Below are 24,353 nucleotides of genomic sequence, written 5' to 3' on the forward strand. Positions count from 1 at the left end.
AGCAGTTAAGGGGTTAAAAAAAGAACCCTTCAATCCTTTCGCATCACTGCCCCCACTGTCTCATCCCAAACCTTTCTGTCTACTATTAACTCTCAAACATGCTTATCAAACTTTCACCACTCCATTTGCCATCCTACTCAACTAACAAGCACACACAGCCATTCCTTACACAGAAGTGTACTATTCCCCCTTTACACATCCATTCATATCATACTATCCCTAATCCAATCTCCCCCTTTCAAACTCATTCGTATAATTTTACTCCTACTCCAAACTACTAAACATGCATTAAAACAAGAACACAACCAATGCTTAAGCAAAACAAAACAAAACAAAAAAAAAGGCTAATCTACAACCTACTAATCTTAGGTTCAGGAGTAGCATGCTACTCGCCGAAAAATCACTTCAATGCCTCATCAGGGGTCATAAATACATTTACAATTACTATATTTATATCATAGCAGCAGTGGAAAGTGGAAATGTTATTTACACCTCTTTCAAAGCAGTAATAGATTTCAGTAGCTCTCAGCTTTACACGTAAAACAGGATTGTCAAGTCAACCGCATATTGAATCTGTTTAGGAACATGTACTTCAGTTCTTCAATTATAATTGTGGAAAGGGAAAAAGGTAGGATGTGAGATAAAAATGCCTCATTCTCACCAAGAGGTTTGGCCTTAGGCTGGATACTTCGTCGTGTAGTTGAAAGCCGAGCCCCCTGGCGGCTTCTGGGTTCCGTTTGAGTCTTCTGACGTGACAGAAGAGGACGCCGCAGCTAAAGAAGATGAGTGGAAATAGTAATATTAGAAAAAAGAGAAAACTTTGTCCTGTTGAAATATCACCAATCCATCATTTACCCATGACTCTCAGTGGCATATGCAGGACTTTAACAATACTTTATCTGAAGCCAATCTTAATGACACTCCTTACATGTTACAATCATAACACAAAAACGTTTCACAGTCTCCTAGACAGAAAATGTTTCCAGGACGAATTTGGTTTTGTATGGCACTTGCTTCATTGGTGAATTAGGTGAATAATACTACCAGCATCAGAAAAAACGCAAGCTTGGCTGAATTTCCTAGAATCTCAGGGATGAGGACCCATTTCCCATGCTTAATATTTCCTATTTCTGTAACAGAAAGCAATTTCTTCCAATGGACTTATCCTCCTCACCACCACTCCTTTTCACCTAGTGTCCCATTGAGATACATACCACCATGCTACTTAGTTTGTAAATTAAATGCCTGTGAGTGCCAATTCATCAACAAGTCATTGTTCTTTATCAATAACATACAACTCTCAAGTTCATCTTTAAGTGTAATTGATTAGAAATATCCATAAACTCAAGTCATGGGGCTCCAGATCATGATTGTTCACTGTTTTCTAAACTCAATCCAATAAAGACTTGAGTTTATCCTAAGGGTGGTGCACTTCCATCTCCAAGACTCGAAAGCATGAATTTGGATGTGTTCCCAACCTGTACTTCAAATTTCCTAGGCTTTTCTATTCATTCAAACCTTTTCATCAAAGAATATGAGAAGAATAAAGTTTAGACAGCCTGGTTCCAAATCAGCTTACTGTGCATAGCCAAGCTGTTTCCTTCCACTCTAAGTTGCCTACCCAACTTTAAGTTCTTATCCACTATAAAGCCTTGTGTACATTGCAAGTCTTTCCACTCAAATAAACTGGACTACTTGGTAATTAAAGCCACAACCCTCAAAAGGCAACCATGTAAACAGTAGATTAATGATGGCAAAATTTGAAATCCAAGAAGGTCACAAAGAACACACCTGCAAAAAGACATTCTTTTAATCTGCTCGAAGCCTATGGAATGACTTTTCTCTGTACCTTTGGCTTGCTCATTCCTTACAGTGAAGATTAACCACTTCACCATATTCTCACTCATGAATTAATTTCTCTGTTTGCGCCACATCCCTTTAAATTTTAACCCTTGATGCAGGCACATATTATATAGGGCTTTAAAAATTCTAAATAAGAGTAATGCTGCTCGCTCTAGGACTGCTCTGCCAGGTAAGTGTGGAGACAAGCACAGCGAGCATTACTATTAAACAGCCCAGCAAAGTTTCAATGAACAATCAATATTATGCATCTTTTGAAGTCCGTAGGTGAGGTCGACATGTTACAGCCCCTTTGTGCCCAGCCGGGTCTAGGGGGCTTTCTTCAGGAATGGTGAGTGTGAACTGTCGCTGCTTGTGCGGCAGTGTTGAGTGGGTTATATTATATCCACTCATTTTGCAGTTCAATAGTACCTTGGAATCCCTGTTGTGGGCTTCAACGGGGGGACCGGCGAGGTTCTCCTAGCCTTCTTCAGCTGCTGGAGTGCTTGCTTGTGCTCGCTCTGGAAACTGTGCCCTCGGTGATAGGTATAAAAGTGCACATGTTCTATTTTTTTTCTGCATAGATTTTAATTTTGGGGAAACAGTTCTATTGAAATGTCAAATCTCAAAATATGGCTGGCTGTGAGGAGCCTGATAATCGAGTCAGCCACTATAACTATTTGCTTATTCTTAGGCGCATTCATGTTGTTCCATCAAACATGTCAGTAACCTATAAATCATAGGAGGTCTGGCACTGTTCATTCTCGTCAATTGTGATGCTTTATTCCTTGTGAATATTCCTATTTTGTCTAATAGACAGTTTGACTTGGCGATGCAGCAAGTGCAAGGTAAGTGGTTTTCTTTTTTTTAAATTTAATTTTCCCTCGTCGTTGTCTGATGACTTCCTCCCCGCCCCGCCCACCACTCTTACCTTCACGGGCCGCTCCTGTGGAGCACACATTAGTTCCTATGATTCATTCTTTGAGAAGGGTGATCATTGATTGACTATCCCAAGGCTCTGTTTGGAGGCCACTTCACTTACACCACCTTCCACGTAGTAATTATTGCCTCATTTTGGTTCAACTACAACCAGTTTGCTGGCAACACACACAACTTTTTTTCCTTGCTTCTGTTAATGTGAAAATCGATGCATAAATCGATGAAAATGAAATCTCATCCTTATTAACGAAATCACCCCTTGTGAACTACTCGCCAAGAAGATTCACAAGGAAACGTTATTCCAACACAGAGGAAGCCATATGCACTGGTTACGTTGTGAATTACCTACAGAACTCTTTGCGAAAGAATACAAGTGCACTGTTTGAATTGTGGTACTCTGTTCTGTAGTGTTCTCCTTTTCTTCTCCCCATGCATTCATTATTTAAGGAACCATCCAATCTACAAATTCCTATGTGCCGTTCTCTTTAGTCAAATACAGCAAGTCTTGTTGGTTGCTCATTGCAATACAAATCAACCTGTAAAAAGCGAAATGATTGGTACTCAATCAAGCTTGCCTTTGTGAAGGGGTTTGACTGGAAACTGGTAAACTCTTGTATGGAATTGGGCGTGGGACTGACCAACCAGAGGGTGAACTGTTTCATAGGAATATCAGCACTGCTGCCAAGTACTGAATCAGAATGTTTTAAATAAATCATTCTGTTGTTTTTTGGTTTTATCCCCAGAGAGGCTACCTCGACAGTCATAAATCATGTCTTCTTTTACTCATTTAAGAGGCACCCCATTGCATTATGGACATCTTTCCCACACCTGGTACTGTGCCAGTCCTTCCTAATCGCAGAATACACCATGCGAGAAAGACAGTGTGAATAATACATCTCCATTTGCTCCAGCTACCATAAGCGAGTTCTCATCCTGTGATGGCAGGAATTGAATAAGTACAAGTTTATTGGGTAGAAAAAACTGTTTCTTAAATGGGCCACCTCAGAGAGATGCAGTTTAAAATCATTTTTTTTAAAGTCAGGCAACAACTGCTTTGTAAGCTGGATCACCAGAAACCTTCCTTTAAATAGAAAGCTGTGAAAAATCCACTTGCACAGAAAATAGCCCAGGGAAAGCTTGGCTTCTGACTTTATTGAATTTTAAGAGCGAAGCACATTGTATTTGTCATCGTTCAGTGCAGAAAATGAGCTGAGGACAAGACACACCCTTGTAATATTAAGACTGTGCACCTAACTAGCAAACATACTCATGTGGCTCAACTAAACCATCCGAAAACCTCAGAAGTTCAGATTAATCTTTGTGAATGTCTGTAAGCTTCCCTCCAACATTTTCACGGTCTCAATATCCCATATTTCATGTCAAAGATTAAAAGCCTGAGAACCACTGTGTGCCCCTCAAACATAAAAGGTCATTTCACATGCCAAGCAATGACTAGTATGATTTAATTTCAGTTGGTCACAAAGAAACAAATGTCAGCAGTAGCTGAAAGAAGTAAATGGGCTGAATCTCTGTTAGAACCCTGCTCCACTAAATTTCTACAACTGCGTTTACCATTTCTTGCAGATGACCTTATACAGCTATCTAATAATTGCTTATCCTCAAGAGAAATGAAAGGTAAAGAAGACATAGCAAGTCATTATTGAAGGAACCCTCACTATATGCTAGTGATCTGAATAACTTTGGGTCTATCTGTTCATTGCCTTATTTCTCTTAGAAAGAATACAGTACTTACAAATACCCAAACAAAGAGTTTTGAGAAATTTGTGACAGACTAGAATCGTTTAAAGGCATTTTAGGCCCAGAAAAAGCACAGAACTCGTGGCCTTGTCTATTACCGATGAGTTGAGATGCAAGGTAGATGGCGATGGTGTCAGAGCCTTGGTCTTTCAGGTCCTATCAGCGGAGTTTGACACCATTGGCCATGCCATTCTCGTGAAACAATACAGGCTTTGAAAGCAACATGCTTAGTTGGGCTACGCTCCTTTCTATCTAACCAATCTCAATAGTTCAGTTTATCTACTTTCACATCTAACCAAGAAGGGTTCTACTAGGGTGTTCTATGAGGCCTGATTGTGCCACTTGTTTTGTTTTACATACACATGTAGCCCCTTACCCATTTCTACTTCAAGCGGGTCCATTTTTTTATATGTACGCTGATTACATGAATCTCACTGTCAGCCTCCCCCATGAATCTATTCAGCAATCAGGGGATCAGCTATTGTATTCCCTGTTTGGCACCTTACCCTATGGTTGATGGTTGTCATTTTTCTGAAACTCAGCCCCTTAAAAACTGAGGTGTTGCTTACATCCAGATCTTGCTCAGTTTCAAATAATGAACTCTAGCCTACAGCAATGGGACCATTTCCCTTGCTTACAAAATCATCATGAAATGTACACATTCCCATGGATCAAAATATTTAATTGGCTATTGAAGCAGCCAAGGTAGTGAAGACCTGTTGTTTCCTCCTGAAACTTTTAAAAATAATATTCTTGTTTGTCAAAGACTGCATATACAGTCCAGTTATAAATTAAGCAGTGTTAAGATTGCAGAAAATCCATTGATCTGGCTGCTTCAGATATAGTTCTGTACCACCTCTAATTTATACAAAACATAGCTGCTGTTCATGGCAAGTCTCTCTAGAAGAGCTCAATCTCTTTCACTCTTGAATCACAACTTTGTTCCAGTGTAGAAACAGGTGATTTGTAAAGCCAGGACAATCATCCACAAAGTTGTGTATCAGAATACTCCAGGGGTGCATGTTACACTGCAGCAGATCTTCCAGACACAGTTGAGACTTTTCTGGGGGTCAGGAGAACACATCCCAGCCTCCCTTGCTGCAATAGCATCAGCCCTCAGGAGCTGGAGTGCCAAATATAAGGCAGGTCGGGCTAGTTTCGGTGTCTGGCACAAGTGTCCGATGAGTTCTTACCCTATAAATTTTAAATTACATTGATATATTGGAAATGGTGAAACGGAAAAATATGGGGGATAAAGAAGTTTCTCCCAAGAGGCCGCAAGGTACTACTCTAGACTCCTTTCTGGTGCGTACCGCAAGGGTCCTTGATAAGGAAATTAGGTTGGCTGAACGCCGTCTATCATTGGAATTGGGTGACATTATATTTTCCACAAAACCAGATCCTTGTAGCATCCTTGAGATCCTTAGGGACACTAGCCGAAGGGGTGAGGTTAAGACTACTTCTGGGAATTTGCAGGACACTCAATTTTTGCCTCACCCATCTACATCTAACACGGGAGGGCCCCCCGATGAAGAGGAAAAAGAAAACTAAACATGAGTACACAAATCAAGCACCAAGAACAAGATCAAATAAGGCCTCAATTATACAATGCACTAGGGTGGGTAGGACCATGCCATCCTTGTTCCCTAGCACGGATAAGACTGCAGCCCCTACCCTTGGCTCTTCATTGAAATCTACCTTGGCCTTGGATTGCATAGTTAGTAAATTTGAGTCTGTATTGACAGCAAGTCTTTCCCCTTTATTGGCTGGACTTCTTTTAATGTTTCAGACTACATTGGATAGCTTGAAAGTGAAAAGAGGTGTAGAGGGGGTCCTGGACCAATGAGGGAGGCCCCGAGGCAGGTCGACCAAATACCTAGTCCTCCAACGCTATTCGTTCCACCTCATCTTCTTTTACTCATAAAAGGGTTTCAAGCTACTGTGATAAGAGAGACCCAGGATGAAAGGGTACCGAAAGGTAGTGCCAATATACCAGGTGAAACTAGCAAGTAGTGAACCAGGGGTATGGAAGATTGGCGCCAACAAAGAGGTAGTGAGAGGGATTCTAGATTTGTATTAGGAGAATCCACCAAAGTAGCTGAACGATCACAAGCTCATCTTAAGCAGGTGACATTGGAACTTCCTCCTGAGTGTTGCCCTTATGTGGCAATTTTAACTAACGTTCCCCAATTGCCTGATAATAGTGACAGATCAATGGGATAGCTGAAGAACAAAGTCTGTCATTGGCTATCACGTAATACTGATTGTAGGAATTTTAGTTTCCAGGACATTTAATATGTTAGAAGAGTGGAATGGGTTGGTACATCATGCAAACATATAAATGAAGGCTGTACAATGGTAAACTGTAGATACTGTGATCTTTGCGAACGATTGCTCAATTGTGGTGCCAAGCCCTGTTGGGAGGGTACAGGACATGGTATAGGTATTGTTCCCCTGGGGTACTTTTACAGACATATTATGCCTTCCCATGTAATAATACCCCCAGAGGTTGTCTAACTCAGAACATGCTTAGGGATCAACAGAAATTCACAATTGTAACTCGTAATAGATTCCAACTGCTCACTGACCTTGATTGATGCCTGATGGGTGTTACTGGGTGTAAGGAGAAGTCTTTAAAAGAGTCATTTCACAACCCACAGAGGGATAGTTTTTGTAGAAATAAAGGCTTAACCACCCCACAAGAGAGGTGACCTGACTTCAATTATGCCAAAAGCTTGGATTTTATTCAGATGGAAATAACTCATCCGGAGTGTTATCTAATCCAGGGCATTAGATATACATCGCAAAGTGATCTCGTGGAATGTCTCAGGTTTAAGGTCTAAATTGAGTGATCCTAACTGGGGTAAGTTAATAGATGGGTGTCATATTTGCCTAATCCAAGAAACCTGGGCGATTAAACCTATCCAGAGGGTGGGTTTTACTAACTTCATTGTTCAGGCTAGACCATCGCCTAAGGGCCGTCCAGCAGGTGGCTTACTTATATGGGTAATCACCAGGTCGATTTGTAAAATTTACAGGTTAAATATTGAATAAGCCTATATATTAGGCCTTGATTTTGAACCTTTAAAAGGAAAGTTTGTAATAAGGCTGATCAATATTTATAATCGCTTTTGTTGCCAGAATCAGGAGTCTGCTACAATCTCGACCTTGACAATTTGTTTTTAGAGAACTCAAAGAGGGGATAGTGTCTTATTGTAGAAGGGAACATCAATGTGTCTATGAGCCAGTTGATTTTGTACAGGACCTCATCCAAGAGGAAGATTCAGCAAGGGGCATAAAAAAATAGCAGATTCCACCCCTTAAGAGATGTTTCAAGGTCGGGCAACAAGTTCTGTCCTTTACTTTAACACATGGTGTTCACGCTTGCAATAGGTGGACGCTCTCTGATGCAAATGCATCCTTCACTTTTAAAAGGGGTGACTACACAAAGTAGGATTTAATGGTCGATCTAGATCCGTGGCCTAAGGTCCAAGATATGGTAGTCATAGACAGACAAGATAGTGATCATAAAGCACTGGTTTTGGGGTAAATTGACATCCCTACTTGACTAACTGTACTGATGCTCCGAGTCTGCTTACAGTTACCACAAACACTGATAGGCGGATAGAATGGCCTTTTATATTATCTGATGGGAAGACTTTAGGCATTATTTATGAGGAGGTAATCTTGACACTAACTACATTGGGGAACCCAAATTGTGACGATGTGATAACTATGAGCAGCTTCTCTAATTTACTTAAGTCCATCAAGAGATATTTCTGTAGGCGGTGTCAAAAAGTCCCACCTACGTGGAAAGATACGCCTTGGTACAATGACAAAAGTTAACTGGCTAGATCAGCTTTAATTACAGCTGTAGAGAACAGAAATAGTATTGCGATAGTAGAGGGCAGAAGAGCATATAATAGAATGCAGTAAGATGCTGTAGGAAGGTAGGATCCTTCTGCATGGTTACCACCACTTTTTTGCCTGGTGCTAAGCTGTTTTTGACTAGTCTGACTGGGGTCCTGCTAATCAGTACCCCAGTCTATCTGCTTTCTCCCTTAAATTGTTGTGATAAGTACTTAGGTACATTCCAGATTGGATACTGGGGTACCCTTATAAGTCCCTGGTATACGTTTTTTTTCATTTTTTACTAAGGTACCCAGGGAATAGTTACCACGGAGAAGCATGCATTATGCCACCCATTGGAGATCATTCAAAATGGAACTACAGGCCTGCCATTACAGCCTGTGTAAGCTGGTGCTAGCACCACATACAAAAGATATTGGTTTCCTATATCTAGGGTCACTGCACTTAAAACCTATAAGTCAACTTTATAGCAGACCTTTGCAATCCTGAAGGCTTGGTGCTTGGTTCTCAGTGAGAGGGTGCCCCTGAATGAGCAGTACACCCCTACAGCCTACGGAGTCCATTCTCCCGGGTTGTTAGTGAAGCAGCCATATGCCATATAGAGGGGCATCAAGTAATTACGCAATGACCATCTCAAAAACGTCTGCAACAAATCCTATCATGTTTGGTATAAAACATGTTGGAATCATATCCCCACACTATAAACAGTGTGGGAGGTATGATTCCAAGCACTGGAAGAGTCCTCTGTTAGGCTCTCAGTGTTCCTGTTGCCAACCTTCTAGACCCTAACTGCACAAAATGGTTGCTACCGGACAGAGACACATCTCTGCCCTCCTGCTGCTGAGCCAAGCTCGAGCAGGGGAAGGCAGAACAATAGGCATCCTGTCACAAGGAGCTGTGAACACCTCGCAGATAGGATTTAGTGTATTGGGACCAGGTGGGTGCGCTTGCCAGCGCCACTAAGTCTGCATGACAGGCACATTTGGTGTCCCTGTGCATATCCAGATCAAATCAGTCCTGGGAGCCATTGGCTCCCACTCTGGCGCGTAACTGAACAAAGGATATGGGAGTAACCTCCCCCCTGCTCAGACCCTCCCTTTCCTAAGGGTACTTAACGGCTTACCTGTGGGTGGGTCTCTAGATTCGTCGCAGGATAAGATTCAGATCAGACACCACTTCTACCGTCTGGGCACTCTGGACTTCGCTGGACTTCGTTTGGGCTCAGCTTCGTCTCCCTTCCAGTCTGCTGCATTGTCTGTACCTGTGTACCATACAGGAACCTTCCAAGGCCTGTGGGTATCAAAGACACCTGAAGAAATCTCCCTTGGAGTGAAGCAGTCACTCCCCTGCATTCGCAGGCACTGCAACTAAGTCGACCGGTCTGCTGATCCTGAGCTTCTCCGGACTCCATAGGGTTCCACAGCTCCTGAGGCCTGCCCTGCCCTCTTACCAAGTTTGAGGCCAGTATCCTTCGTGGGGGTTGCAATAACCAAAGCCCTGTGCACTGCGTCAACTTGCAGTTGCAAGGGCTTGTTGGCTTTCTTTCAAGAAGATCTTCGGGCTACAAGTAGCCCCAACTTCCAGCACCTCCAGTAACCAGAATCTTCAGCCACATCACATCGTGTGCACCGTGGCCTGCATCTTTTGGTGAGCTGCTCGATGTCCTCTCGCCACTCCAGTGCCTCCAGCCTGTGGGTCCATTTGAGGGTCACACATGTTTCTTTTGGGCTCCCCTGATTGTTCAGGGCCTGCCCTGACTCCCCTGCTTGAGGTGAGTCTCCTGGCCCTTGCTGGTGCCGACATTGCTCCTTCTTCAATCCCTGCATTGGTTGCATTTGCCAAGACTTGCTGGTGCTCCCGCCGGTCACCGACCCCTCAGCACTCGACATACTTTGTGGGACAGCTCATGCACAGATCCTGGTCTTCCTCAGCGCCACCTGGTCCTCACAGCTGCAGAGTCAAGGTCATTGTCATCTATCCTGCAATATCCAACATCGAAGGGCATTTGTCTTCCAAGTCTCCTGGTCACCCCTAAGTGACATAGACTCTATCCCCTCTGCCTGCAGGTACCTCTCATCTCAAATCCACCTTTGGATTCCACTGGACACTTTCTCCTTCTTCTGCAGCGGCACTTTTCTGAAGTCCTCCATTGGGTTCGACAGCGGTTTCCGACACCACTTCACACCTATGCACCACCTTCCCTGGTGTAGGTAACGTGGGTAAATACATATTTTTATAAATAGCATGTGTGGTTCTTTTTCACTTAATCTATACTATAAGATTGCATTCTGGTAAAACAAGCTGCTTTACGCTCCTTCTGAACTAAGCCTGAAGCCTGCTTTTCACAGCTACCACTTAGAGAGATTCTAAGTTTTTCTAAGACCTCTGAAATCACCATTAGGGTTGTCTGGAATGGTGCAAGGTGCCCACTTACATTAGTTGACATCATAAACCCAGGCCAGCTTCTCACAGACGCTAAGAAATGTTGGGAAGAAGAGAACTGGTGCAAATTAGTTCAGACGTCAAAATTGAAAGATAGCCAGATATTCTGGCATTTGTTGACGAAAAGTACAGTTCATACAGTGAAGGAAGAAGATTTTTTTTATACAACCGCATGTAAGGGTAGAGCATTTTACCAAATTACATTCTGGGGAGGGACCGGGGTAGGATATGGGACTACAAAGGAAAATCAGCACTCGCTGCCAGAACGAGAGATAGGAGATTTAGTTAGTTTTATGTTGGAGGAAACTGTGGCCGCTATTGGTACTATGGATAAGGGCAAAGCACCAGTGCTGCATTGAATATCTGGAGGTCTCTATTGATCAAAGCCGTCAACATGGGGCTACATACTCAATTTCGTTTTTAATGCTATTGCTCGTGGGGGTTATATCCCAAGCACTCGAAGGATGCTGAAATTATCCCAATATTTAAGAAAGGGGATAAAGAGGACCCCTCAATTTATAGGCCAATAAGGCAGATAGATACTGCACAGAATGTTTTTGGTAAACTGATCCTGACACAGATACAAACTTGGATCTAGCAAAATAAGATACTGTTGCACCTGCAAGCCGGTTTCAGGGCATCCACAAGCACTCTAGATCAGGTGTTGCGCGTCTCATTTATTATTTGGAAGATTGTTATTATTAGGAAGGGGCACATTTATGTTGTGTTTGTGGAGCTCAAATCCGTCTTTGATTATATCTCGGGAGACAAATTGGGGCCCACTCTGAGGGATGTAGTGATGCCCAATGGCTGGTGACAACTCGTAATGCATCTGCACCAAGATATTTTTGGAAAAGTTAGGTGGAGCAAAGGTGGTGATCTCACTGGGAATATTAATGTCTCAAAAGAAGTCTGCCAGGGTAGTGTTTTGGCTCCCACATTGTTTACTTTGTATATGGATGGGTTAATTAAAGGGCTTATTGACGGCTGAGGTGAACCCCTAAATCAGCGGGCAGACTAATTCCATCACTCCTTTTTGCTGACGATACGTTATTGATTTCGAAAACACCAATGGGTATGCAGAATGTATTAAACAAGTTTGCTAATGTTTGTGATGATTTTGGTCTATAGATTAATTGCTTGAAGACCACATTTATGACTTTTCATCCCCATTGATCGTTTAAGGGAAAGCTGAGGCTGGGATCTAATATTCTTGAGTAGGTCAAGGTTTTAGATTATTTAGGGGTTAGGCTGTCTAGCAATTTGTCATGTTCTGCCCAGAACCAAAAGAGTTGTTTTCACTACAGCACGTAGAGGCAGCAATTGTTAAACAATTAAATCGAGCTGTGTTTCGACCAATCTCTCCTGCACTATCGAGCTAGAGGACTGGGTGCTGCTCTTTATCGGGCCGAATTGTGTGATTTGAAGCAGACAAAGAGTTTGGAGCTCGTTGAGAATAAATGTATAAGATTTTTATTAAACCGCTCAGTAGATACACCATTGGTGCTGGCAAACCTTGATCCCGGGCTACATAGTATCTCCCATATTGCTGTATTGAAGGTTTTGGTGTTCTGTGTGAGGTTATGGATTAGCGAAACCCAGATTGCCATTAAAGAAGCTGTAGCCGAAGTACACATATTGGATAAAGCGGTTAACGAGTCTAGTGGTTCAAGGAGGTCAAACAATGGCTTTATAGATAATGTTGAGGGACCTATGAGAGGATCATAAGTCCATGACCAAAGACGTGGTACCCATTTTAAAAGCAAGGTTCTAGGATTACATCAAGGATTCCTGTCTTAACTCTTTAGCACTTGGCACTTTAACTGAAAGATTCTTGGATATTAAATGTTCCTTCTTGATGGAGACATTCATAGATCAGATAGAACCACCATTTGCACAAGCACTTCATTTACATTTTAGGAATGGGACTCTGCCAGTGAGTCTCGGTAAAAGCATATGGAAAGAGTCTATTCTAACCTCAACTTTTCCTGTGTGTAGCCTCTGTCCTGAATGTATAGATCATTTGATGTTTTTCTGCCCCACATACGTAAAAAGATGAATAGTCCCGGCATGTTGGCTGCTGTCTATCACACGACCCGTAGAAGCTATGCGAATGCTAAGATCTGATTCCACATAAAGGCTAGTGTTTTCTATATCAAGATATTTGCTCTATGCATGGCGTAATGGGATTAACATTTTATCCATCCATTAAAACATTTTTTTGCATGACCAGCAAACAGTTTGGAACTAATGTGATGGCCCTTTTAGCAGTTTTTATAACAATAGTGCAGTATGATATATTTTATATGGTTGTTTTTTATTAACAACGTGGTATGATGCTATTTTATGAATTTATTTTTTAATACATTTTTTACTGTGTAGGATTAATAATTGGTCAAATTGGGATTAAGACTTTAGTCATACATTAGAATTTATTATGGCTATTAAGCTTTCTTGGAATTAATGTGATTTTCTTATAGTTGTTCTTATATAATGATGAAGTAAGAACTGCTTTTATTTCATTTTATGGTTGTTTATACTATTGTATAATGCTTTTTAAAGAAATGTATTTCCTCGAGTATGTTTTATTTTGTGAATGATCATTAATTGGTCGAATAAATCACTAATTACTCCAGATTTCATTCGGTTTCTGTTGGACAAATCTGGCAGACCATTGTAGTCCGTCAATAAAAGTGCTGTTAGTAGTATCCAAAGTGAAACAGATTAGTTTCGGAATTAAAGCTTTCTTGATGGCAGAATCTAAAACCAGAAATGCCCTTCCAGTTCAAATACATAAACAGGCATGTTTAACTAGAGTTAGAAATGTCTTAAAACCTTGCTTTTCACTTTAATTGGCCATGTCCTTTTCCTTTACTTCCTTCACCTGTTATGACGTTTTATCCTTAGCGCCAAGAAGTCTTTTGTGCATGTTGCATTCAATGCATAAGATTTAATATATATTACATATAATGCAACAAGGCATTTGGAAAGTCTTGCATTCAGCATTTCCTGACACCATACTTCTCTCCCAGTGTAAAAACAGGTGCCATACCTTTCAAGGGTGTATCTTTATATCGAATATTTGAATATAAGTGGAGAGGATGTAGTCTTACAGATGGAATGGTCAACCTCGGAGCTGGGGAACCGGGTTCGAGTCTCAGCAACATCCCGTGATTCTGGGCAATTCACTTAATCTCCCCGTGCCTAACAAAAATGAATGTGTCCTTATGTAACGAAACTGTTGCTCATGTAAAGCGCTCTGATACCCGATGTCTCGAGTCTAGTTCGCGCTATATAAAACACTTTTAAAAAAAAAAAGAAATATGTGGCAGAAGGTAGCAAGGTAACAAATATATTGGTGCCTTTTGGTAACACTTAAGTTAAGTTGACATATTTGGGATTGCTTATATGGCTGAGCGTCTGACACTTGGAATTTGAAATCATTAAGTTGTATTTTAGGTTCGAAATTTAGTTGAAAGGGGTAGTCACAAAGGATGCATTATAGACACTAGATAACCGGTATTCAGCGTTATCAACTCTTAGAACCTTCAAAACAGTTCCCAGGTAAATGTGCTCTTCGATAAAACTGGAAACGAAAACATCTTTTCATTTAAATTAGAATATTCGACCTTTTTGTAATCTGCATACACAGGGCACAAGCCCTGTCAGAAACTACACATCTCTGAGGGCCAAAAACTACGGAGAAGTGCTAACACGCTGCTAATATGCCCGCTAATAAATAATAATGTATTATAACTCTAAAGGCTTAAACAGTAGTCAAACATGTAAGGTGGTGTTTATCTGTTAGTTTCCTCTCAAACCCTCCATAATGCTATTTACTACTTCAAGAGCCTTAGTTTCACAAATCTAATCACCTCCAATTACACGTCACTTAGTTGGGTTACACATCATTTTTTATTGTGTGGAGGTGGTATCCAGAGGAGTTAGTAATTGTGTTTTTTTTTTCTTTTTTTTTAATAAGGGGATAAAAGCATGGATGCTAAAGTCTTGGGTAGATTCTAAAGGTCTCTAGAACAAGGGTCTCCAACCTTTTCAGTAATATGAGCTACTTATTCAAGATTGAAGGACGGTGCACCGGAATGAAGTTGATAAAGATCCAGATGTATTCCAAAAAATATACTCATTTATTGATGTCTCTTAAAATTGAGATTTCAGCATCAGCCAACGCGTTTCATTCCAAAAGGAACTTCATCAGGACAAAATATCATATAGTATGTCCATCATTCCACCAGAGTTCAGTTAAACCAGTTCTTGTAGGCAAATATCAGCTTCCGACTTCTGAAAATATACAGAATTACATATCGAGTACCCATTTGCTTCTGGCTCCTAATTTAGTATGCTGGGCTGCACACTTGAGGCACACGCGAGCTGCGTACAGGTAGCTGGGGAGCTATTAGTAGCTCACGAGCTACTTGTTGGAGAAGTCTTAAAGCAGCACCAGGAAACGTTTTCTTTTTTGATCAAGGATTTTAAAGCTTTCAGTTTTCGCCCCATCGGCAAGGGAAGGTTTAACCTTTTTCCACCTTCTTAAAAAAGGTAGGTGGAGTATTCTTGGAACTTTTCTTGAGTGGTGTCGGTAATTGAATTTTGAAATGGAATTGTGTGATGTGCGACTGTCTAAATTAGTTTTGGCTTTGAGGGAGAGTTTTTGTTATATATTATTTGCTAGACGAAGTTAGATCAGATTATTCATAAAGGAATTTTTTTCACAAGATTAATTCTGAGGTCTTTGAGGTTTCTCCATTCATCACTGAGAATCCTTGTGCTCGTTTTATACGTTTTTGCTTTTTCCAGTATGATGGGTCATTTTGTATTAGTTTATAGATCATTGATCACTAGTCATGGCAGTAAGCCTTTTAATGCATTGGATGCTAACAATGATATATAAATTATTGTATGATCTCTGATCCACTGTTTTAAACGTTTTGTCTACCCATGTATTGTAGTTTTCATGGAATTCAGTGAGAAGAGGATGGAGTGTTAGACAAGGCAACCAGGAGTATGTAATTGACTGGCAATGTTTCAACTACTGCAATAAGTAAGACAGGTGTAGAGCCTTTTAAGCAAGTGAGCTTCTTACATAGTTAGGTGACAGTGGGAGAGGATGAGGCATAATGGCTAGAGCTGTCGATTTTGGAACTGGGGAACGTGGTTCGAGTCTCGTGGTCGGCTCACCATCCTGTGATTTTGGGCAAATCACTTAATCTCCCTGTGCCTACATAAATGAATATGTCTTTCAGTAATGTAACTGGTGCTCATGTAAATTTCTTCAATACCTTTGGGTCGAGTTTGCGCTATATAAAACTGCCCTACAATAAATATGTATCCAAACCCAACAGAGAAACGGCTGAGTCATTTTTGTCATGTCAGTTGAAATCTAGCAGGAATATGTTGTTGTCAGCGAGTTACCATACTTTCAGTGAGGAATTCAGTCAGCTGTTCAACAGTCATTGTCGTTTCCTGGGGGTGATAAATGATGTGTAATTTTGTGATTACTGTCAGTTGTTTTGATTTCTACAGATAGGCTCTCAAACATAGGTAGTTGCTCTTTTGATAAATTTCTGCACATTACAGAGTTCCTGTGGATATCTCACCCCCACACACACAGATTTATTGATTCTGTCTAGCTGGATGATGGAATATCCATAAGGTACTACTAGAGAGTCAAGAGTTGGGGTGGTGGTTTCATTGAGCAATGTTTCAGTGAGTCATATCAAGTTCTGTTATCTCTCCTTTTTAGGTCTCGCCTGACCCAGCGCATGCGCTGGTCTGGCAAGACTTATTGAGAGGGCTCCCAAAAGTGCTACCAGGCCAGCCTAGAGCTACAGTGCATGTGCGCGGGCGCGCGCGCCACGCTTTACCGCGATTACTTTCACTTTCGCGGCCGCTTTGATGTTTGATCGCGATCGCGATCACTTTCACTTTCGCGGCCGCTTTGCATAGCCAATAGGTCTCGCTTTTGGGACCTTATAAGTATTTAGTTATGCAACTGTTGCATGGCTAAACACTTATAAGGTTCCAATGGCGAGACCTATTGGCTATGCCAATGCTTGTTGTTGTTGCATTGCATGTCAGCGATATTTATCGCTAATGACATGCAAAGTAGGCATTCCTCACTAAAACTACATGCAAACAGTTGCAAACACAACTTCCCTCTATTATCAATGCGGCCGCGGACCCCGATAAAAAAAGTGACGCTAACTGCGGTTATCGCTGGAATTTAACACCTGATAAAAACTTGACTTAACCATTTTGTCAATGGGAGGTGGATTGTTAGGTTAAGTCCACACTTGCCTAATAGCAAGCTTTTCATTAGCGCAGTGAAATTATGGCTGGATTTCTCACGCTATTGCTGGTTTTCACCGCTATCGCTGGATTTTACATCACCTCTGAGCTAAGTGTTGCTAATACGCTGCTAACACGGCGATGTAATCCAGGGATAGACAGTGATAAATAAATACGCGCTATGCGTGATTTGCAATAATTATTGCAATCGGTTGATAATATGCCCCCAAGTATTTTGCTTTATAAAAGACATATCTACCACTCTTCGAGTCAGCTGTACAAATGCAATAGAAGTTATGGACAGGGGCTTAATGTGAAAATCCTAAAGGTAAAATATTTGCCTTCCCTGCTAACAAGGGGTTAGTGCATTGCACATGTTTGTACAATGAGTAGTTAAAAGTGACATTTCGTCTTAAAATGTATTTTCACTAACTTCTGTTATAAAATGAGTAGAAACTTAATTGTCATATGAGATATGTAATTAACTAAAATAAAACCTATCAACCTATTAAAATTCTAGTAGCTATGTTGCTGAAATGACTTCAGTAACCTCCCTAAAAGTTTGATCATTCTAAACTCGTGGTTCAAACATTCCTTCCAGCCGAGCCTCCAGTGGATGAGAAGTATCTGATGTTTGTACACGTCACAATCTCTATGGCGAGGTGGCCAAGCCAGGCGTTCTCTGCATAGCAGCCTGCTTGTAAGTTCAGCCGCCTCAAAACCCACACCTACCTCTCCAGGGATCACTGACAGAATATCGGAAACACAAATATTGTGTGGATTGAATAGTATGTCAAAAATATCTAGGACCAAAATATCGGGAGGGTAAGTGCAAATAGGTTTACTATTCTTAACTCCATATCCATGTATATATATCGTCAAGGCACTTATCTGATGAGTTATATGTAGTAAAACTTTGCTTACCTATACAAACTTACCTTTACAATATTTTTGTCCTCAATATTCCTGACACAATATTTTGTCTCACGATATTTTTGTTTCCGATATTCTGTCCATTACCCTTCTGTACTTTGAATGGAAGGGCCATTACTTACCCCATCGTGCAGGAACAGATGTGTCTAGAAATGTTTGGAATTTTCTTTGAACATTTGGATGCCAGAGTGAGTTCACCGTGGATTCAAGAGAGGGAGGGAGAAAACTAGGAAAGACTTAGAGCTGCTGTTTTGAGAAATTGTAGCATGAGTACATTTGAAATTGTTTTTAAAGTATGGCATTTCTGTGAGAAAGGAACTGGGCACAATGTAGTCAAATCTAGGCAGGAAAAGTATTGGAACTTTTGCTGGATTGGCTCAATAAGGTCTTCAAATCATAAATGAGTTAAATGTTTAAAAACTTCTGCAACTTCACTCTGGACAGGTAAAGGTGAACGGGACAGAATGAGAGTCAAAGACAATCACATCTTTGCTGGAACAATTCTCATCTGCCAGGTAAGGGATTGTACAGAAGTGTTTCCAATGTTATTCTAAATCTGGGGACCTGCAACCAGCTCCTAGATTTAGGGGAGCTCGTCTCTTGTTGACCCATAAGGACTGAGGAGGTCTAGGACCCAAGTATGGGTGCCTGCCTGCTGTTGGATTATGTTTTCCGAGAGTAGATTCAAAGATTGAATATTGTGAAGATTTCTTAAGTTTCCTTCTTGATTGCGGGAAGAACGAGTAACTCATCCCAGTACCCACAGTGCCATCTTGCACTTAATACACATGTAAAGGGTGGCAGCGTTTCCATAAGAGGGTACCAATTAGAAGGAAAAAACTTCAAGGGCAAAAAAATCTCCTTGGCAATCTTGATGATTCTTCATTGCAGATGATGAAAGATACAAAGGCTGAAAAGCAAGTCACCTAATCTACTCTAAAAGATGGTGGAGAAGGAGCTATGCATAAGATCTTCAGAACTAGAAAACCAACATTAGGAAGCCAGCCTCTGAAAATACAGCAAATATCAGTAGAAAAACTCCTTGAAATTGGACCAAGAATGTGACAAAAGATAAGGGATCAAATGCACTGAGACACATCCATCTCAACATAAAGTCTCTTTATATATGGCCCAGGCAGGACATGTCATCAAAGGAAAAGAAGCTAGCACTATCTTGGATTGGGAACTTGAGACAACAAACACTAGGAGGAAACCCATCCTGGAAAATCACAGCTTTAAGGCTAACCATGCCTTCTTCTTCAGGACGATGGCATCTTTCAAGCACAAGAAGGACCCTTTGTTTCACATACTTCTCTTTAACATGCTCTCACCTTGCCCACCACCCAGGGCCGGACTGGCCATACCGGGCATCGGGCGTTTGCCCGGTAGGCCGGAAGGGTGGGGTCAAGTTTTTAGATGTTAAGGGCCGTGTTTTTACTGGGGGCTGGTTTTCAGCAGGGCTGGAATATCGGCCCCCAGTAACAAAAGCAGCAGTGCTTCACACTTGCAGCCCCCCCACATGGCTGGTCTGACAAATTTGCCAGGACAGCTTAGTGTTCCCAGTCTGGCATGCCACCACCCTACCAGGCCGATGCTCCACAGGGCCTCAGAAACAGAACTCCGCCCAGTTGCAGAGTTGCAAACACTGACAGATTGGCAGAGTGGAGGACGCCATGCTTTGTGTTGAACATGAGGACCAAAAAAGCGCTCCCTTCTTCATGAATGCAGAGAGTCGTGAAGATGCTGTGGCGTCTGGCAAGTTTTGTATTCAAACCTAACCCTAAGTGAGCTTGTGAAATCTTAAAGACAGAAGATGTGTTCACCTGCCTTAATGAGAGTTGTGAGAAGCCTTTTAACAACTCGCCTTAGCATGATGCTCGATAAGACTTCCCTGATAGTTTGGAGCACTAGGTGAGAACTTGTCCTGACATCGTGGAAAGCCCATGCAACTGGAAACAGCAGACTGGTGCCTGAAGAACCAGTCCATGCAACTGGAAACAGCAGACTGGTGCCTGAAGAACCAGTCCATGCAACTGGAAACAGCAGACTGGTGTCTGAAGAACCAGTCCATGCAACTGGAAACAGCAAACTGGTGCCTGAAGAACCAGTCCATGCAACTGGAAACAGCAGAGTGGTGCCTGAAGAACCAGTCCATGCAACTGGAAACAGCAGACTGGTGTCTGACGAACCAGTCCATGCAACTGGAAACAGCAAACTGGTGCCTGAAGAACCAGTCCATGCAACTGGAAACAGCAGAGTGGTGCCTGAAGAACCAGTCCATGCAACTGGAAACAGCAGACTGGTGTCTGACGAACCAGTCCATGCAACTGGAAACAGCAGAGTGGTGCCTGATGAACCTGCCCATGCAACTGGAAACAGCAGAGTGGTGCCTGAAGAACCAGTCCATGCAACTGGAAACAGCAGACTGGTGTCTGAAGAACCAGTCCATGCAACTGGAAACAGCAAACTGGTGCCTGAAGAACCAGTCCATGCAACTGGAAACAGCAGACTGGTGTCTGACGAATCAGTCCATGCAACTGGAAACAGCAGAGTGGTGCCTGATGAACCAGTCCATGCAACTGGAAACAGCAGACTGGTGTCTGAAGAACCAGTCCATGCAACTGGAAACAGCAGAGTGGTGCCTGATGAACCTGCCCATGCAACTGGAAACAGCAGAGTGGTGCCTGAAGAACCAGTCCATGCAACTGGAAACAGCAGACTGGTGCCTGAAGAACCAGTCCATGCAACTGGAAACATCAGACTGGTGCCTGAAGAACCAGTCCATGCAACTGGAAACAGCAGACTGGTGCCTAAATAACCAGTCCAATCAACTGCTTCAGTCCATGCAACTGGAAACAGCAGACTGGTGCCTAAAGAACCAGTCCAATCAACTGGAAACAGCAGACTGGTGCCTGAAGAACCAGTCCATGCAGCTGGAAACAGCAGAGTGGTGGCTGAAGAACCAGTCCATGCAACTGGAGACAGCAGACTGGTGTCTCAAGAACCAGTCCATGCAACTGGAAACAGCAGAGTGGTGCCTGAAGAACCAGTCCATGCAACTGGAAACAGCAGACTGGTGCCTGAAGAACCAGTCCATGCAACTGGAAACAGCAGACTGGTGCCTGAAGAACCAGTCCATGCAACTGGAAACAGCAGACGGGTCCATGAAGAACCAGTTCATGCAACTGCAAACAGCCGAGTGGTGCCTGAAGAACCAGTCCAATCAACTGGAAACAGCAGACTGGTGCCTGAAGAACCAGTCCATGCAACTGGAAACAGCAGACTGGTGTCTGAAGAACCAGTCCATGCAACTGGAAACAGCAGACTGGTGGTTGAAGAACCAGTCCATGCAACTGGAAACATCAGACTGGTGCCTGAAGAACCAGTCCATGCAACTGGAAACAGCAGACTGGTGCCAGAAGGATCAGTCCATGCAACTGGAAACAGCAGACTGGTGTCTGAAGAACCAGTCCATGCAACTGGAAACAGCAGAGTGGTGGCTGAAGAACCAGTCCATGCAACTGGAAACAGCAGACTGGTGTCTCAAGAACCAGTCCATGCAACTGGAAGCAGCAGAGTGGTGCCTGAAGAACCAGTCCATGCAACTGGAAACAGCAGACTGGTGTCTCAAGAACCAGTCCATGCAACTGGAAGTAGCAGAGTGGTGCCTGAAGAACCAGTCCATGCAACTGGAAACAGCAGACTGGTGCCTGAAGAACCAGTCCATGCAACTGGAAACAGCAGACTGGTGCCTGAAGAACCAGTCCATGCAACTGGAAACCGCAGACTGGTGCCTGAAGAACAAGTCCATGCAACTGGAAACATCAGACTGGTGCCTGAAGAACCAGTCCATGCAACTGGAAACAGCAGAGTGGTGCCTGAAGAACCAGTCCATGCAACTGGAAACATCAGACTGGTGCCTGAAGAACCAGTCCATGCAACTGGAAACAGCAGAGTGGTGCCTGAAGAACCAGTCCATGCAACTGGAAACAGTACCCGCCGTCGCCACTACATTTTCCACAGTCCTTTGGGGCAACTTGCTGGTGTGACGAGCGGTGTGCGACCTACTTTTCCTCAATTTAAACGGCTTCCTTAAGCTAACGGGCTGACGAGCCTTGAGTCTGCACCTGCGCGCCAGGAGAGGTACTTGACCTGCTTTTAATTACATTTGGCAGTCCACGCGGCACCCCTTTACATTGACCTGCTCCCTGCTGATGAGAGGCAACTACCTCGAAACACGTGTCCAGGGATGGCTAACGCATACACATACTGTTCTATTTACATTTTGTGGCATAGGCGTACCCGCCGTCGCCACTACATTTTCCACAGTCCTTTGGGGCAACTTGCTGGTGTGACGAGCGGTGTGCGACCTACTTTTCCTCAATTTAAACGGCTTCCTTAAGCTAACGGGCTGACGAGCCTTGAGTCTGCACCTGCGCGCCAGGAGAGGTACTTGACCTGCTTTTAATTACATTTGGCAGTCCACGCGGCACCCCTTTACATTGACCTGCTCCCTGCTGACGAGAGGCAACTACCTCGAAACACGTGTCCAGGGATGGCTAACGCATACACATACTGTTCTATTTACATTTTGTGGCATAGGCGTACCCGCCGTCGCCACTACATTTTCCACAGTCCTTTGGGGCAACTTGCTGGTGTGACGAGCGGTGTGCGACCTACTTTTCCTCAATTTAAACGGCTTCCTTAAGCTAACGGGCTGACGAGCCTTGAGTCTGCACCTGCGCGCCAGGAGAGGTACTTGACCTGCTTTTAATTACATTTGGCAGTCCACGCGGCACCCCTTTACATTGACCTGCTCCCTGCTGACGAGAGGCAACTACCTCGAAACACGTGTCCAGGGATGGCTAACGCATACACATACTGTTCTATTTACATTTTGTGGCATAGGCGTACCCGCCGTCGCCACTACATTTTCCACAGTCCTTTGGGGCAACTTGCTGGTGTGACGAGCGGTGTGCGACCTACTTTTCCTCAATTTAAACGGCTTCCTTAAGCTAACGGGCTGACGAGCCTTGAGTCTGCACCTGCGCGCCAGGAGAGGTACTTGACCTGCTTTTAATTACATTTGGCAGTCCACGCGGCACCCCTTTACATTGACCTGCTCCCTGCTGACGAGAGGCAACTACCTCGAAACACGTGTCCAGGGATGGCAAACGCATACACATACTGTTCTATTTACATTTTGTGGCATAGGCGTACCCGCCGTCGCCACTACATTTTCCACAGTCCTTTGGGGCAACTTGCTGGTGTGACGAGCGGTGTGCGACCTACTTTTCCTCAATTTAAACGGCTTCCTTAAGCTAACGGGCTGACGAGCCTTGAGTCTGCACCTGCGCGCCAGGAGAGGTACTTGACCTGCTTTTAATTACATTTGGCAGTCCACGCGGCACCCCTTTACATTGACCTGCTCCCTGCTGACGAGAGGCAACTACCTCGAAACACGTGTCCAGGGATGGCTAACGCATACACATACTGTTCTATTTACATTTTGTGGCATAGGCGTACCCGCCGTCGCCACTACATTTTCCACAGTCCTTTGGGGCAACTTGCTGGTGTGACGAGCGGTGTGCGACCTACTTTTCCTCAATTTAAACGGCTTCCTTAAGCTAACGGGCTGACGAGCCTTGAGTCTGCACCTGCGCGCCAGGAGAGGTACTTGACCTGCTTTTAATTACATTTGGCAGTCCACGCGGCACCCCTTTACATTGACCTGCTCCCTGCTGACGAGAGGCAACTACCTCGAAACACGTGTCCAGGGATGGCTAACGCATACACATACTGTTCTATTTACATTTTGTGGCATAGGCGTACCCGCCGTCGCCACTACATTTTCCACAGTCCTTTGGGGCAACTTGCTGGTGTGACGAGCGGTGTGCGACCTACTTTTCCTCAATTTAAACGGCTTCCTTAAGCTAACGGGCTGACGAGCCTTGAGTCTGCACCTGCGCGCCAGGAGAGGTACTTGACCTGCTTTTAATTACATTTGGCAGTCCACGCGGCACCCCTTTACATTGACCTGCTCCCTGCTGACGAGAGGCAACTACCTCGAAACACGTGTCCAGGGATGGCTAACGCATACACATACTGTTCTATTTACATTTTGTGGCATAGGCGTACCCGCCGTCGCCACTACATTTTCCACAGTCCTTTGGGGCAACTTGCTGGTGTGACGAGCGGTGTGCGACCTACTTTTCCTCAATTTAAACGGCTTCCTTAAGCTAACGGGCTGACGAGCCTTGAGTCTG

The 24,353-nt window shown here is 43.3% G+C and overlaps 1 protein-coding gene across 1 annotated transcript in view; it reads right to left on the reverse strand.

The window, feature by feature from the left end:
- UNC80 (unc-80 subunit of NALCN channel complex) overlaps positions 1 to 24,353 on the reverse strand; it is a 3,271,126-nt gene that overhangs the window by 174,001 nt on the left and 3,072,772 nt on the right. The window contains exon 62 of the mRNA XM_085648598.1: positions 662 to 773. Within this exon, the coding sequence (XP_085504724.1) occupies positions 662 to 773 (112 nt within the window). The remainder of the gene's footprint in view (positions 1 to 661; positions 774 to 24,353) is intronic.

Source organism: Triturus cristatus, chromosome 3_2, assembly GCF_964204655.1.
Source record: "Triturus cristatus chromosome 3_2, aTriCri1.1, whole genome shotgun sequence".
In the NCBI taxonomy this organism is placed as follows: Eukaryota; Metazoa; Chordata; class Amphibia; order Caudata; family Salamandridae; genus Triturus; species Triturus cristatus.